We start from the raw sequence: 17207 nt of genomic DNA on the forward strand, positions 1-17207 counted from the left end.
ATGCTACAACCGCAGGTTCCGCTACAACAACCAGAGTGGCCCAGGCTACAAGCACAGTTGCCCCAACAACTACCACAGTGGCCCAGACAACAACAGGTGCCTTAACAACAACAGCTCCCCAAGCTACAACCACAGGTGCCCCTCAAACAACCACAGTGGCCCAGACAACAACCACAGTTTCCCCAACAACTACCACAACAGCCCCAACAACAACAGCTCCCCAAGCTACAACGACAGTGGCCCAGACAACAACAGGTGCCTCAACAACAGCGGCTCCAACAACAGCTCCACAAGCTACAACCACAGGTGCCACTCAAACAACCACAGGGGCCCAGACAACAACCACAGTTTCCCCAACAACTACCACAGTTGCCGCAACAACAACAGCTCCCCATGCTACAACCGCAGGTTCCCCTACAACAACCACAGTGTCCCAAGCTACAACCACAGTGGCCCCTCAAACAACCACAGTTGCCCAGGCTACAACCACAGTTGCTCCAACAACTACAACAGTGGACCTGACAACAACAGGTGCCTCAACAACAGCGGCCCCAACAACCGCAGGTTCCCCTACAACAACCACAGTGGCACAGGCAACAACCACAGTTGCCTCAACAACTACCACAATGGCCCAGACAACAACAGGTGCCTCAACAACAACAGCTCCCAAAGCTACAACCACAGGTGCCACTCAAACAACCACAGTGGCCCAGGCTACAACCACACTTGCCTCAACAACTACCACAATGGCCCAGACAACAACAGGTGCCTCAACAACAACAGCTCCCAAAGCTACAACCACAGGTGCCACTCAAACAACCACAGTGGCCCAGACAACAACCACAGTTTCCCCAACAACTACCACAATAGCCCCAACAACAACAGCTCACCAAGCTACATCCACAGTGGCCAAGACAACAACAGGTGCCTCAACAAAAGCGGCTCCAACAACAACAGCTCCCCAAGCTACAACCACAGTGGCCCCTCAAACTAAAAAAGTGGCCCTGACAACAACAGGTTCCTCAACAACAGCGGCCCCAACAACCGCAGGTTCCCCTACAACAACCACAGTGGCCCAGGCAACAACCACAGTTTCCCCAACAACTACCACAATTGCCGCATCAACAACATCTCCCCAAGCTACAACTACAGGCGCCCCTAAAACAACCACAGTGGCCCAGGCTACAACCACAGCTGCCCCAACAACTACCACAGTGGCCCAGACATCAACAGGTGCCTCAACAACAACAGCTCCCCAAGCTACAACCACTGGTTCCCCTCAAACAACCAAAGTGGCCGAGACAACAACCACAGTTTCCCCAACAACTACCACAAAAACCCCAACAACAACAGCTCCCCAAGATGCAACCACAGTGGCACAGACAACAACAGGTGCCTCAACAACAGCGGCTCCAACAACAACAGCTCTCCAAGCTACAACCAGAGTGGCCCCTCAAACTAAAAAAGTGGCCCTGACAACAACAGGTTCCTCAACAACAGCGGCCCCAACAACCGCAGGTTCCCCTACAACAACCACAGTGGCCCAGGCAACATCCACAGTGGCACAGGCAACAACCACACTTGCAAAAACAACTACAACAGTGGCCCTGACAACAACAGGTGCCTCAACAACAGCGGCTGCAACAACAACAGCTCCACAAGCTACAACCACAGGTGCCACTCAAACAACCACAGTGGCCCAGACAACAACCACAGTTTCCCCAACAACTACCACAATTGCCGCAACAACAACAGCTCCCCATGCTACAACCGCAGGTTCCCCTACAACAACCACAGTGTCACAGGCAACAACCACAGTTTCCCCAACAACTACCACAATAGCCCCAACAACAACAGCTCCCCAAGCTACAAACACAGTGGCCCAGGCAACAAGCACAGTTTCCCCAACAACTACCACAATTGCCGCAATAACAACAAATCCCCAAGCAACAACCACAGGTGCCCCTAAAACAACCACAGTGGCCCAGACTACAACCACAGTTGCCCCAACAACTACCACAGTGTCCCAGACAACAACAGGTGCCTCAACAACAGCGGCTCCAACAACAGCTCCACAAGCTACAACCACAGGTGCCACTCAAACAACCACAGGGGCCCAGACAACAACCACAGTTTCCCCAACAACTACCACAGTTGCCGCAACAACAACAGCTCCCCATGCTACAACCGCAGGTTCCCCTACAACAACCACAGTGGCCCAGGCTACAAGCACAGTTGCCCCAACAACTACCACAGTGGCCCAGACAACAACAGGTGCCTTAACAACAACAGCTCCCCAAGCTACAACCACAGGTGCCCCTCAAACAACCACAGTGGCCCAGACAACAACCACAGTTTCCCCAACAACTACCACAACAGCCGCAACAACAACAGCTCCCCAAGCTACAACCACAGTGGCCCAGACAACAACAGGTGCCTCAACAACAGCGGCTCCAACAACAGCTCCACAAGCTACAACCACAGGTGCCACTCAAACAACCACAGGGGCCCAGACAACAACCACAGTTTCCCCAACAACTACCACAGTTGCCGCAACAACAACAGCTCCCCATGCTACAACCGCAGGTTCCCCTACAACAACCACAGTGGCCCAAGCTACAACCACAGTGGCCCCTCAAACAACCACAGTTGCCCAGGCTACAACCACAGTTGCTCCAACAACTACAACAGTGGACCTGACAACAACAGGTGCCTCAACAACAGCGGCCCCAACAACCGCAGGTTCCCCTACAACAACCAGAGTGGCACAGGCAACAACCACAGTTGCCTCAACAACTACCACAATGGCCCAGACAACAACAGGTGCCTCAACAACAACAGCTCCCAAAGCTACAACCACAGGTGCCACTCAAACAACCACAGTGGCCCAGGCTACAACCACACTTGCCTCAACAATTACCACAATGGCCCAGACAACAACAGGTGCCTCAACAACAACAGCTCCCAAAGCTACAACCACAGGTGCCACTCAAACAACCACAGTGGCCCAGACAACAACCACAGTTTCCCCAACAACTACCACAATAGCCCCAACAACAACAGCTCACCAAGCTACATCCACAGTGGCCAAGACAACAACAGGTGCCTCAACAAAAGCGGCTCCAACAACAACAGCTCCCCAAGCTACAACCACAGTGGCCCCTCAAACTAAAAAAGTGGCCCTGACAACAACAGGTTCCTCAACAACAGCGGCCCCAACAACCGCAGGTTCCCCTACAACAACCACAGTGGCCCAGGCAACAACCACAGTTTCCCCAACAACTACCACAATTGCCGCATCAACAACATCTCCCCAAGCTACAACTACAGGCGCCCCTAAAACAACCACAGTGGCCCAGGCTACAACCACAGCTGCCCCAACAACTACCACAGTGGCCCAGACATCAACAGGTGCCTCAACAACAACAGCTCCCCAAGCTACAACCACTGGTTCCCCTACAACAACCACAGGTGCCCCTAAAACAACCACAGTGGCCCAGACTACAACCACAGTTGCCCCAACAACTACCACAGTGTCCCAGACAACAACAGGTGCCTCAACAACAGCGGCTCCAACAACAACAGCTCCACAAGCTACAACCACAGGTGCCACTCAAACAACCACAGTGGCCCAGACAACAACCACAGTTTCCCCAACAACTACCACAGTTGCCGCAACAACAACAGCTCCCCATGCTACAACCGCAGGTTCCCCTACAACAACCACAGTGGCCCAGGCTACAAGCACAGTTGCCCCAACAACTACCACAATAGCCCCAACAACAACAGCTCCCCAAGCTACAACCACAGTGGCCCAGGCAACAACCACAGTTTCCCCAACAACTACCACAGTTGCCGCAACAACAACAGCTCCCCATGCTACAACCGCAGGTTCCCCTACAACAACCACAGTGGCCCAAGCTACAACCACAGTGGCCCCTCAAACAACCACAGTTGCCCAGGCTACAACCACAGTTGCTCCAACAACTACAACAGTGGACCTTACAACAACAGGTGCCTCAACAACAGCGGACCCAACAACCGCAGGTTCCCCTACAACAACCACAGTGGCCCAGACTACAACCACAGTTGCCCCAACAACTACCACAGTGTCCCAGACAACAACAGGTGCCTCAACAACAGTGGCTCCAACAACAGCTCCACAAGCTACAACCACAGGTGCCACTCAAACAACCACAGGGGCCCAGACAACAACCACAGTTTCCCCAACAACTACCACAGTTGCCGCAACAACAACAGCTCCCCATGCTACAACCGCAGGTTCCCGTACAACAACCACAGAGGCCCAGGCTACAAGCACAGTTGCCCCAACAACTACCACAATAGCCCCAACAACAACAGCTCACCAAGCTACATCCACAGTGGCCAAGACAACAACAGGTGCCTCAACAAAAGCGGCTCCAACAACAACAGCTCCCCAAGCTACAACCACAGTGGCCCCTCAAACTAAAAAAGTGGCCCTGACAACAACAGGTTCCTCAACAACAGCGGCCCCAACAACCGCAGGTTCCCCTACAACAACCACAGTGGCCCAGGCAACATCCACAGTGGCACAGGCAACAACCACAGTTGCAAAAACAACTACAACAGTGGCCCTCACAACAACAGGTGCCTCAACAACAGCGGCTCCAACAACAACAGCTCCACAAGCTACAACCACAGGTGCCACTCAAACAACCACAGTGGCCCAGACAACAACCACAGTTTCCCCAACAACTACCACAATTGCCGCAACAACAACAGCTCCCCATGCTACAACCGCAGGTTCCCCTACAACAACCACAGTGGCACAGGCAACAACCACAGTTTCCCCAACAACTACCACAATAGCCCCAACAACAACAGCTCCCCAAGCTACAACCACAGTGGCACAGGCAACAACCGCAGTTGCTCCAACAAGTACAACAGTGGCCCTGACAACAACAGGTGCCTCAACAACAGCGGCCCCAACAACCGCAGGTTCCCCTAAAACAACCACAGTGGCCCAGGCAACAAGCACAGTTTCCCCAACAACTACCACAATTGACGCAATAACAACAAATCCCCAAGCAACAACCACAGGTGCCCCTAAAACAACCACAGTGGCCCAGACTACAACCACAGTTGCCCCAACAACTACCACAGTGTCCCAGACAACAACAGGTGCCTCAACAACAGCGGCTCCAACAACAGCTCCACAAGCTACAACCACAGGTGCCACTCAAACAACCACAGGGGCCCAGACAACAACCACAGTTTCCCCAACAACTACCACAGTTGCCGCAACAACAACAGCTCCCCATGCTACAACCGCAGGTTCCCCTACAACAACCACAGAGGCCCAGGCTACAAGCACAGTTGCCCCAACAACTACCACAGTGGCCCAGACAACAACAGGTGCCTTAACAACAACAGCTCCCCAAGCTACAACCACAGGTGCCCCTCAAACAACCACAGTAGCCCAGACAACAACCACAGTTTCCCCAACAACTACCACAACAGCCCCAACAACAACAGCTCTCCAAGCTACAACCACAGTGGCCCAGACAACAACAGGTGCCTCAACAACAGCGGCTCCAGCAACAACAGCTCCCCAAGCTAAAACCACAGTGGCCCCTCAAACAACCATAGTTGCCCAGGCTACAACCACAGTTTCTCCAACAACTACAACAGTGGCCCTGACAACAACAGGTGCCTCAACAACAGCGGCCCCAACAACCGCAGGTTCCCCTACAACAACCACAGTGGCTCAGGCAACAACCACAGTTTCCCCAACAACTACCACAATTGCCGCATCAACAACATCTCCCCAGGCTACGACCACAGTTGCCCCTAAAACAACCACAGTGGCCCAGAAAACAACCACATTTTCCCCAACAACTACCAAAGATGCCCCAACAACAACAGGTGCCCCAACAACAGCTGCTCCAAAAACCACAGCTCCCCAAACTACAACCACAGTGGCCGCTACAACAACAGCTGTCACAACAACAACTTCACCAAAAACAACAACAGCTGTGCCAACAACAACATCTCCAGCAACAACAACCACAGCTGCCCCAACTACAACCACACTGGCCGCAACAACAACAGCTGCCACAACAACAACTTCTCCAAAAACAACAACAGCTGTGCCAACATCAACAACAGTGGCTCCAACATCTACAGCTCCCCAAGTTACAACCACAGTTGCCCAGACAACAACCACAGTCGCCCCAAAAAATACCACAATTGCCGCAATAACAACAGCTCCCCCAGCTACAACCACAGGTGACCCTAAAACAACGACAGTGGCCCAGGCTACAACCACAGTTGCCCCAACAACTACCACAGTGGCTCAGACAACAACAGGTGCCTCAACAACAACAGCTCCCCAAGCTACAACCACAGGTGCCCCTCAAACAACCACAGTGGCCCAGACAACAACCACAGTTTCCCCAATAATTACCAAAATAGCCCAAACAACAACAGCTCCCCAAGCTATAACCACAGTGGCCCAGACAACAACAGTTGCCTCAACAACAGCGGCTCCAACAACAACAGCTCCCCAAGCTACAACCACAGTGGCCCCTCAAACAACCACAGTTGCCCAGGCTACAACCACAGTTGCTCCAACAACTACAACAGTGGACCTGACAACAACAGGTTCCCCTACAACAACCACAGTGGCCCAGGCAACAACCACAGTTTCCCCAACAACTACCACAATTGCCGCATCAACATCTCCCCAAGCTACAACCACAGTTGTCCCTAAAACAACCACAGTGGCCCAGAAAACAACCACATTTTCCCCAACAACTACCAAAGATGCCCCAACAACAACAGGTGCCCCAACAACAGCTGCACCAAAAACCACAGCTCCCCAAATTACAACCACAATGGCTGCAACAACAGCTGTCTCAACATCTTCTCCAAAAACAACAACAGCTGTGCCAACAACAACATCTATAGTAACAACAACCACAGCTGCCCCAACTACAACTACAGTGGCCGCTACAACAACAGCTGTCACAACAACAACTTCACCAAAAACAACAACAGCTGTGCCAACAACAACTTCTCCAGAAACAACAACAGCTCCCCAAGCTACAACCACAGTGGCCCAGACAACAACAGGTGCCTCAACAACAGCGGCTCCAACAACAACAACAGCTCGCCAAGCTACAACCACAGGTGCCCCTCAAACAACCCCAGTGGCCCAGACAACAACCACAGTTTCCCCAACAACTACGACAGTTGCCGCAATAACAACAGCTCCACAAGCTACAACTACAGGTGTCCCTAAAACAACCACAGTGGCCCAGGCAACAACCACAGTTGCACCAACAACTACAACAGTGGCCCTGACAACAACAGGTGCCTCAACAACAGCGGCCCCAACAACAGCAGGTTCCCCTACAACAACCACAGTGGCCCAGGCAACAACCACAGTTTCCCCAACAATTACCACAATTGCCGCAATAACAACAAATCCCCAAGCAACAACCACAGGTGCCCCTAAAACAACCACAGTGGCCCAGACTACAACCACAGTTGCCCAAACAACTACCACAGTGTCCCAGACAACAACAGGTGCCTCAACAACAGCGGCTCCAACAACAACAGCTCCACAAGCTACAACCACAGGTGCCACTCAAACAACCACAGGGGCCCAGACAACAACCACAGTTTCCCCAACAACTACCACAGTTGCCGCAACAACAACAGCTCCCCATGCTACAACCGCAGGTTCCCCTACAACAACCACAGTGGCCCAGACAACAAAAGGTGCCTTAACAACAACAGCTCCGCAAGCTACAACCACAGGTGCCCCTCAAACAACCACAGTGGCCCAGACAACAACCACAGTTTCGCCAACAACTACCACAACAGCCCCAACAACAACAGCTCCCCAAGCTACAACCACAGTGGCCCAGACAACAACAGGTGCCTCAACAACAGCGGCTCCAACAACAGCTCCTCAAGCTACAACCACAGGTGCCACTCAAACAACCACAGGGGCCCAGACAACAACCACAGTTTCCCCAACAACTACCACAGTTGCCGCAACAACAACAGCTCCCCATGCTACAACCGCAGGTTCCCCTACAACAACCACAGTGGCCCAAGCTACAACCACAGTGGCCCCTCAAACAACCACAGTTGCCCCGGCTACAACCACAGTTGCTCCAACAACTACAACAGTGGACCTGACAACAACAAGTGCCTCAACAACAGCGGCCCCAACAACCGCAGGTTCCCCTACAACAACCACAGTGGCACAGGCAACAACCACAGTTGCCTCAACAACTACCACAATTGCCCAGACAACAACAGGTGCCTCAACAACAACAGCTCCCAAAGCTACAACCACAGGTGCGACTCAAACAACCACAGTGGCCCAGGCTACAACCACACTTGCCTCAACAACTACCACAATGGCCCAGACAACAACAGGTGCCTCAACAACAACAGCTCCCAAAGCTACAACCACAGGTGCCACTCAAACAACCACAGTGGCCCAGACAACAACCACAGTTTCCCCAACAACTACCACAATAGCCCCAACAACAACAGCTCACCAAGCTACATCCACAGTGGCCAAGACAACAACAGGTGCCTCAACAAAAGCGGCTCCAACAACAACAGCTCCCCAAGCTACAACCACAGTGGCCCCTCAAACTAAAAAAGTGGCCCTGACAACAACAGGTTCCTCAACAACAGCGGCCCCAACAACCGCAGGTTCCCCTACAACAACCACAGTGGCCCAGGCAACAACCACAGTTTCCCCAACAACTACCACAATTGCCGCATCAACAACATCTCCCCAAGCTACAACCACAGGCGCCCCTAAAACAACCACAGTGGCCCAGGCTACAACAACAGCTGCCCCAACAACTACCACAGTGGCCCAGACATCAATAGGTGCCTCAACAACAACAGCTCCCCAAGCTACAACCAGTGGTTCCCCTCAAACAACCACAGTGGCCCAGACAACAACCACAGTTTCCCCAACAACTACCACAAAAACCCCAACAACAACAGCTCCCCAAGCTGCAACCACAGTGGCACAGACAACAACAGGTGCCTCAACAACAGCGGCTCCAACAACAACAGCTCTCCAAGCTACAACCAGATTGGCCCCTCAAACTAAAAAAGTGGCCCTGACAACAACAGGTTCCTCAACAACAGCGGCCCCAACAACCGCAGGTTCCCCTACAACAACCACAGTGGCCCAGGCAACATCCACAGTGGCACAGGCAACAACCACACTTGCAAAAACAACTACAACAGTGGCCCTGACAACAACAGGTGCCTCAACAACAGCGGCTCCAACAACAACAGCTCCACAAGCTACAACCACAGGTGCCACTCAAACAACCACAGTGGCCCAGACAACAACCACAGTTTCCCCAACAACTACCACAATTGCCGCAACAACAACAGCTCCTCATGCTACAACCGAAGGTTCCCCTACAACAACCACAGTGGCACAGGCAACAACCACAGTTTCCCCAACAACTACCACAATAGCCCCAACAACAACAGCTCCCCAAGCTACAACCACAGTGGCCCAGGCAACAACCGCAGTTGCTCAAACAACTACAACAGTGGCCCTGACAACAACAGGTGCCTCAACAACAGCGGCCCCAACAACCGCAGGTTCCCCTAAAACAACCACAGTGGCCCAGGCAACAAGCACAGTTTCCCCAACAACTACCACAATTGCCGCAATAACAACAAATCCCCAAGCAACAACAACAGGTGCCCCTAAAACAACCACAGTGGCCCAGACTACAACCACAGTTGCCCAAACAACTACCACAGTGGCCCAGACAACAACAGGTGCCTCAACAACAGCGGCTCCAACAACAGCTCCACAAGCTACAACCACAGGTGCCACTCAAACAACCACAGGGGCCCAGACAACAACCACAGTTTCCCCAACAACTACCACAGTTGCCACAACAACAACAGCTCCCCATGCTACAACCGCAGGTTCCCCTACAACAACCACAGTGGCCCAGGCAACAACCACAGTTTCCCCAACAACTACCACAATTGCCGCATCAACAACATCTCCGCAGGCTACGACCACAGTTGCCCCTACAACAACCACAGTGGCCCAGGCAACAAGCACAGTTTCCCCAACAACTACCACAGTTGCCGCAATAACAACAGCTCCCCAAGGTACAACTACAGGTGCCCCTAAAACAACCACAGTGGCCCCTCAAACTAAAAAAGTGGCCCTGACAACAACAGGTTCCTCAACAACAGCGGCCCCAACAACTGCAGGTTCCCCTACAACAACCACAGTGGCCCAGGAAACATCCACAGTGGCACAGGCAACAACCACAGTTTCCCCAACAACTACCACAATAGCCCCAACAACAACAGCTCCCCAAGCTACAACCACAGTGGCCCAGGCAACAACCGCAGTTGCTCCAACAACTACAACAGTGGCCCTGACAACAACAGTTGCCTCAACAACAGCGGCCCCAACAACCGCAGGTTCCCCTAAAACAACCACAGTGGCCCAGGCAACAAGCACAGTTTCCCCAACAACTACCACAATTGCCGCAATGACAACAAATCCCCAAGCAACAACCACAGGTGCCCCTAAAACAACCACAGTGGCCCAGACTACAACCACAGTTGCCCCAACAACTACCACAGTGTCCCAGACAACAACAGGTGCCTCAACAACAGCGGCTCCAACAACAACAGCTCCACAAGCTACAACCACAGGTGCCACTCAAACAACCACAGTGGCCCAGACAACAACCACAGTTTCCCCAACAACTACCACAGTTGCCGCAACAACAACAGCTCCCCATGCTACAACCGCAGGTTCCCCTACAACAACCACAGTGGCCCAGGCTACAAGCACAGTTGCCCCAACAACTACCACAGTGGCCCAGACAACAACAGGTGCCTTAACAACAACAGCTCCCCAAGCTACAACCACAGGTGCCCCTCAAACAACCACAGTGGCCCAGACAACAACCACAGTTTCCCCAACAACTACCACAACAGCCCCAACAACAACAGCTCCCCAAGCTACAACCACAGTGGCCCAGACAACAACAGGTGCCTCAACAACAGCGGCTCCAACAACAACAGCTCCCCAAGCTAAAACCACAGTGGCCCCTCAAACAACCATAGTTGCCCAGGCTACAACCACAGTTTCTCCAACAACTACAACAGTGGCCCTGACAACGACAGGTGCCTCAACAACAGCGGCCCCAACAACCGCAGGTTCCCCTACAACAACCACAGTGGCCCAGGCAACAACCACAGTTTCCCCAACAACTACCACAATTGCCGCATCAACAACATCTCCCCAGGCTACGACCACAGTTGCCCCTAAAACAACCACAGTGGCCCAGAAAACGACCACATTTTCCCCAACAACTACCAAAGATGCCCCAACGACAACAGGTGCCCCAACAACAGCTGCTCCAAAAACCACAGCTCCCCAAACTACAACCACAGTGGCCGCTACAACAACAGCTGTGACAACAACAACTTCACCAAAAACAACAACAGCTGTGCCAACAACAACATCTCCAGCAACAATAACCACAGCTGCCCCAACTACAACCACACTGGCCACAACAACAACAGCTGCCACAACAACAACTTCTCCAGAAAGAACAACAGCTCCCCAAGCTACAACCACAGTGGCCCAGACAACAACAGGTGCCTCAACAACAGCGGCTCCAACAACAACAGCTCGCCAAGCTACAACCAGAGGTGCCCCTCAAACAACCACAGTGGCCCAGAAAACAACCACAGTTGCTCCAACAACTACAACAGTGGCCCTGACAACAACAGGTGCCTCAACAACAACAGCTCCCCAAGCTACAAATACAGGTGCCCCTCAAACAACCACAGGTGCCCCTCAAACAACCACAGTGGCCCAGACAACAACCACAGTTGACGCAATAACAACAGCTCCCCAAGCTACAACTACAGGTTCCCCTTCAACTACCACAGTGTCCCAGACAACAACAGGTGCCTCAACAACAGCGACTCCAACAACAACAGCTCCACAAGCTACAACCACAGGTGCCACTCAAACAACCACAGTGGCCCAGACAACAACCACAGTTTCCCCAACAACTACCACAGTTGCCGCAACAACAACAGCTCCCCATGCTACAACCGCAGGTTCCCCTAAAACAACCACAGTGGCCCAGGCAACAACCACAGTTTCCCCAACAACTACCACAATAGCCCCAACAACAACAGCTCCCCAAGCTACAACCACAGTGGCCCAGGCAACAACCACAGTTGCTCCAACAACTACAACAGTCGCCCTGACAACAACAGGTGCCTCAGCAACAGCGGCCCCAACAACCGCAGGTTCCTCTAAAACAACCACAGTGGCCCAGGCAACAAGTACAGTTTCCCCAACAACTACCACAATTGCCGCAATAACAACAAATCCCCAAGCAACAACCACAGGTGCCCCTAAAACAACCACAGTGGCCCAGACCACAACCACAGTTGCCCCAACAACTACCACAGTGTCCCAGACAACAACAGGTGCCTCAACAACAGCGGCTCCAACAACAACAGCTCCACAAACTACAACCACAGGTGCCACTCAAAAAACCACAGGGGCCCAGACAACAACCACAGTTTCCCCAACAACTACCACAGTTGCCGCAACAACAACAGCTCCCCATGCTACAACCGCAGGTTCCCCTACAACAACCACAGTGGCCCAGGCTACAAGCACAGTTGCCCCAACAACTACCACAGTGGCCCAGACAACAACAGGTGCCTTAACAACAACAGCTCCCCAAGCTACAACCACAAGTGCCCCTCAAACAACCACAGTGGCCCAGGCAACAACCACAGTTTCCCCAACAACTACCACAATAGCCCCAACAAAAAAAGCTCCGCAAGCTACAACCACAGTGGCCCAGACAACAACAGGTGCCTCAACAACAGCGGCTCCAACAACAACAGCTCCCCAAGCTACAACCACAGGCGCCCCTAAAACAACCACAGTGGCCCAGGCTACAACCACAGCTGCCCCAACAACTACCACAGTGGCCCAGACAACAACAGGTGCCTCAACAACAACAGCTCCCCAAGCTGCAACCACTGGTGCCCCTCAAACAACCACAGTGGTCCAGGCAAGAAGCACAGTTTCCCCAACAACTACCACAATAGCCCCAACAACAAAAGCTCCCCAAGCTACAACCACAGTGGCCCAGACAACAACAGGTGCCTCAACGACCGCAGCTCCAACAACAACTGCTCCCCAAGCTACAACCACAGGCGCCCCTAAAACAATCACAGTGGCCCAGGCAAGAAGCACAGTTTCCCCAACAACTACCACAATAGCCCCAACAACAAAAGCTCCCCAAGCTACAACCACAGTGGCCCAGACAACAACAGGTGCCTCAACAAAAGCGGCTCCAACAACAACATTTCCCCAAGCTACAACCACAGTGGCTCCTCAAACTAAAAAAGTGGCCCTGACAACAACAGGTGCCTCAACAACAGCGGCTCCAACAACAACAGCTCCCCAAGCTACAACCATGAGTGCCCCTAAAACAACCACAGTGGCCCAGAAAACAACGACAGTTTCCCCAACAACTACCACAGTTGCCGCAACAACAACAGCTCCCCAAACTACAATCAGAGGTGCCCCTAAAACAACCACAGTGGCCCAGGCTACAACGACAGTTGCCCCAACAACTACCACAGTGGCCCTGACAACAACAGGTGCCTCAACAACAGCGGCCCCAACAATCGCAGGTTCCCCTACAACAACCACAGTGGCCCAGACTACAACCACAGTTGCCCCAACAACTACCACAGTGGCCCAGACAACAACAGGTGCCACAGTGTCTCCAACAACGACAGCTCCCCAAGCTACAACCACAGTTGCCCCAACAACTACCACAGTGGCTCTGATAACAACAGGTGCCTCAACAACAGCGGCCCCCACAACCGCAGGTTCCCATACAACAACCACAGTGGCCCAGGCTACAACCACAGTTGCCCCAACAACTACCACAGTGGCCCAGACAACAACAGGTGCCTCAACAACAGCGGCTCCAACAACAACAGCTCCCCAAGCTACAACCACAGGTGCCCCTCAAACAACCACAGTGGCCCAGGTTACAACCACAGTTGCTCTAACAACTACAACAGTGGCCCTGACAACAACAGGTGCCTCAACAACTGCAGCCAAAACAACTGCAGGTTCCCCTACAACAACCACAGTGGCACAGGCAACAACCACAGTTGCCGCAATAACAACAGCTCCCCAAGCTACAACCACAGGTGCCCCTAAAACAACCACAGTGTCCCAGCCTACAACCACAGTTGCTCCAACAACTACAACAGTGGCCCTGACAACAACAGGTGCCTCAACAACTGCGACCCCAACAACTGCAGGTTCCCCTACAACAACCACAGTGGCCCAGGCAACAACCACAGTTTCCCCAACAACTACCACAGTTACCGCAATAACAACAGCTCCCCAAGCTACAACCACAGGTGCCCCTAAAACAATCACAGTGGCCCAGGCTTCAACCACAGTTGCCCCAACAACTACCACAGTGGCCCTGACAACAACTGGTGCCTCAACAACAGTGGCTCCAACAACGACAGCTCCCCAAGCTACAACCACAGTTGCCCCAACAACTACCACAGTGGCTCTGACAACAACAGCGGCCCCAACAACCGCAGGTTCCCCTACAACAAACACAGTGGCCCAGGCTACAACCACAGTTGCCCCAACAACTACCACAGTGGCCCAGACAACAACAGGTGGCTCAACAACAGCGGATCCAACAACGACAGCTCCCCAAGCTACAACCATGGGTGCCCCTAAAACAACCACAGTGGCCCAGACAACAACCACAATTTTCCCAACAACAAATGGTGCCCCAACAACAGCTGCTCCAAAAACCATAGCTACTCAAGCAACAACCACAGTGTCCGCAACAACATCAGGTGCCACAGAAACAACCTCTCCAAAAACAACTGCAGCAGTGTCAACAGCAATATCTGTGGCAACAACAACAACATCTGCCCCAACAACAGCAGCTCAAATAACAATGAGACCTGTGCTGACAACAACAACTACCACAGTGGCCCTGACAACAACAGGAGCCCCAACAACAACGGCTCCAACAACCACAGCTCCCCAAGCTAAAACCACTGGTGCCCGTAAAACAACCACAGTTGCCCCAACTACAGCTACTCCAACAACAACAACAACATCAACAGCTGTGCCAAAAACAACAACAGTCGTGCCAACTACAACCACAGCGGCTCTGACATCTACAGCTGCCAAGACTACAACCATGGTGGCCCAAACAACAACATCTGCCCCAAGTACGTCAGTGTCCGCAATAACAGGTGCCCCAACAACAGCTGCTCCAGCAACCACAGCTCCCCAAACTACAACCACAAAGACCGCAACAACAGCAGCTTCCACAACAACAACTTCCCCAGAAACAACTACAGCTGTGCCAATAACAACAACAGCTGTTCCAACAACCACAGCTCCCCAAGCTACAACCACAGGTCCCCAAGCTACAACCACAGTGGCCCAGACAACAACCACACTTGCCCCAACAACAGCAGGTGCCCCAACAACAGCTGCTCCAACAACCACCGAGCCCCAAGCTACAACCACAGTGACTTCTCCAAAAACAACTACAGCTGTGCCAACAACAACATCTGCAGCAACAACAACCACAGCTGCACCAACTACAACCACAGGTTCCCTTAAAACAACCACGGTGGCCCAGACAACAACAGGTGCCCCAACAACAGTTGCTCCAGCAACCACAGCTCCCCAAGCTACAACCACAGTGGCCGGAACAACAGCTGCCACAACAGTAACGTCTCCAGAAAAAACTACATCTGTGCCGACAACAACAACAGCTGCAGCAACAACAACTGCAACTGCAGCAAAAACAACCATAGGTACCCCAATGACCACAGCTCCCCAAGCTACAAGGAGAAGGTTCCCAAAAACAACCACAGTAGCTGAGAAAACAACCAAAGTTGCCCCAAAAACAACCACAGCTGTGCCAACAATAACAACAGGTGCGCCAACAAAAGCTGCTCCGACAACAACAACATCTATAGGAACAACAACAGCTGCTCCAACAGCTACAGCTGCCCAGACTACAACAACGGTGGCCCCAACAGCAACGACAGTTGTGCCAACAACAACCGCAGCTGCTCCATCAACTCCATCTGCAGTGACAACAACCACAGCTGTGACAACAAAACCTGACCCAACTATGACGACAGTGTCCGCAACAACAACAGCTGTTCCAACCACAACTCCAGATGCAGCAACCACAAAGACTGCTGCCCCAACGACAGTTGCACCCACAGCTCCCCAAGCTAAAACCACAGGTGCCCCAAAAACAACCATAGTGGCCCAGACAATAACCACAGTTGCCGCAACTATTACATCTCAAAAAACAACTACAGCTGTGCCAACAACATCTACAGCTGCTCCAACATCTACAGTTGCCCAGACTACAACCATGGTGGCCCCAACAACAACGGTTGTGCAAACAAGAAGCGCAGCTGCTCCAACAACCACAGCTGCAGCAACAATTACCACAGCTGCCCAAACTACAACCACAGTTGCACCAGCAACAACAGCTCCCCCAAGTACAACCACAGTGTCTGCAACAACAACAGCTGCCCCAGTAACAGCTGCGCCAACAACCACAGCATCTCCACCTACAACAACATCTGCTGAATCAACATCCGCAGCTGCTCAAAGAACAACCGCAGCTGCCCCAACAACTACCACAGCCATGCAAACAACAATCACAGCTGCTCCAACGACAGCTGCCCCAACTACAACGACACGTGCTGACACAACAACCACAGCTGTGCCAAGAACAACCACAGCTGCAGTAACAACATCCACAGCTGCTCCAACAACCACAGCTGTGCCAACAACAATGACAGTTGCAGCAACAACGACAACTACCCCAACAACCACAGCTGCTCTAACAACAACTACAGCTGTGTCAGTAGTGGAAGAAACAGTAGCAGCAGCTACAGCAGCAGCACCAGAGCCCACAACTGTTGCCTCCTCTGCAGTCATCAACAAAACAAGTTTCCTTTTCGTCATAGCAGTTGTGACAGCAGTTTTTTGGAATTAAGAACTCAACAGGAAGTAGGGCCAATACCAGCAACTTCTGACACTATATACACTA

General features: G+C 52.5%; 1 protein-coding gene across 1 annotated transcript in view; it reads left to right on the plus strand.

The window, feature by feature from the left end:
• LOC139299315 (uncharacterized protein DDB_G0283357-like) overlaps window positions 1-16741 on the plus strand; it is a 40063-nt gene extending 23322 nt beyond the window's left edge. Inside the window, exons 7-26 of the mRNA XM_070922209.1 lie at window positions 1174-1392; window positions 2863-3102; window positions 4243-4401; window positions 5278-5397; window positions 6094-6270; window positions 6766-7116; window positions 7729-7789; window positions 8019-8069; window positions 8204-8264; window positions 9375-9642; window positions 9979-10170; window positions 11362-11918; window positions 12451-12512; window positions 13139-13275; window positions 13780-13959; window positions 14332-14505; window positions 14548-14832; window positions 15196-15738; window positions 16069-16244; window positions 16416-16741. Of these exons, the coding sequence (XP_070778310.1) occupies window positions 1174-1392; window positions 2863-3102; window positions 4243-4401; window positions 5278-5397; window positions 6094-6270; window positions 6766-7116; window positions 7729-7789; window positions 8019-8069; window positions 8204-8264; window positions 9375-9642; window positions 9979-10170; window positions 11362-11918; window positions 12451-12512; window positions 13139-13275; window positions 13780-13959; window positions 14332-14505; window positions 14548-14832; window positions 15196-15738; window positions 16069-16244; window positions 16416-16741 (4339 nt within the window). The remainder of the gene's footprint in view (window positions 1-1173; window positions 1393-2862; window positions 3103-4242; window positions 4402-5277; window positions 5398-6093; window positions 6271-6765; window positions 7117-7728; window positions 7790-8018; window positions 8070-8203; window positions 8265-9374; window positions 9643-9978; window positions 10171-11361; window positions 11919-12450; window positions 12513-13138; window positions 13276-13779; window positions 13960-14331; window positions 14506-14547; window positions 14833-15195; window positions 15739-16068; window positions 16245-16415) is intronic.
• Window positions 16742-17207: the final 466 nt, after the last annotated feature.

This window comes from Enoplosus armatus, chromosome 16, assembly GCF_043641665.1.
Source record: "Enoplosus armatus isolate fEnoArm2 chromosome 16, fEnoArm2.hap1, whole genome shotgun sequence".
Taxonomy (NCBI): domain Eukaryota; kingdom Metazoa; phylum Chordata; class Actinopteri; order Centrarchiformes; family Enoplosidae; genus Enoplosus; species Enoplosus armatus.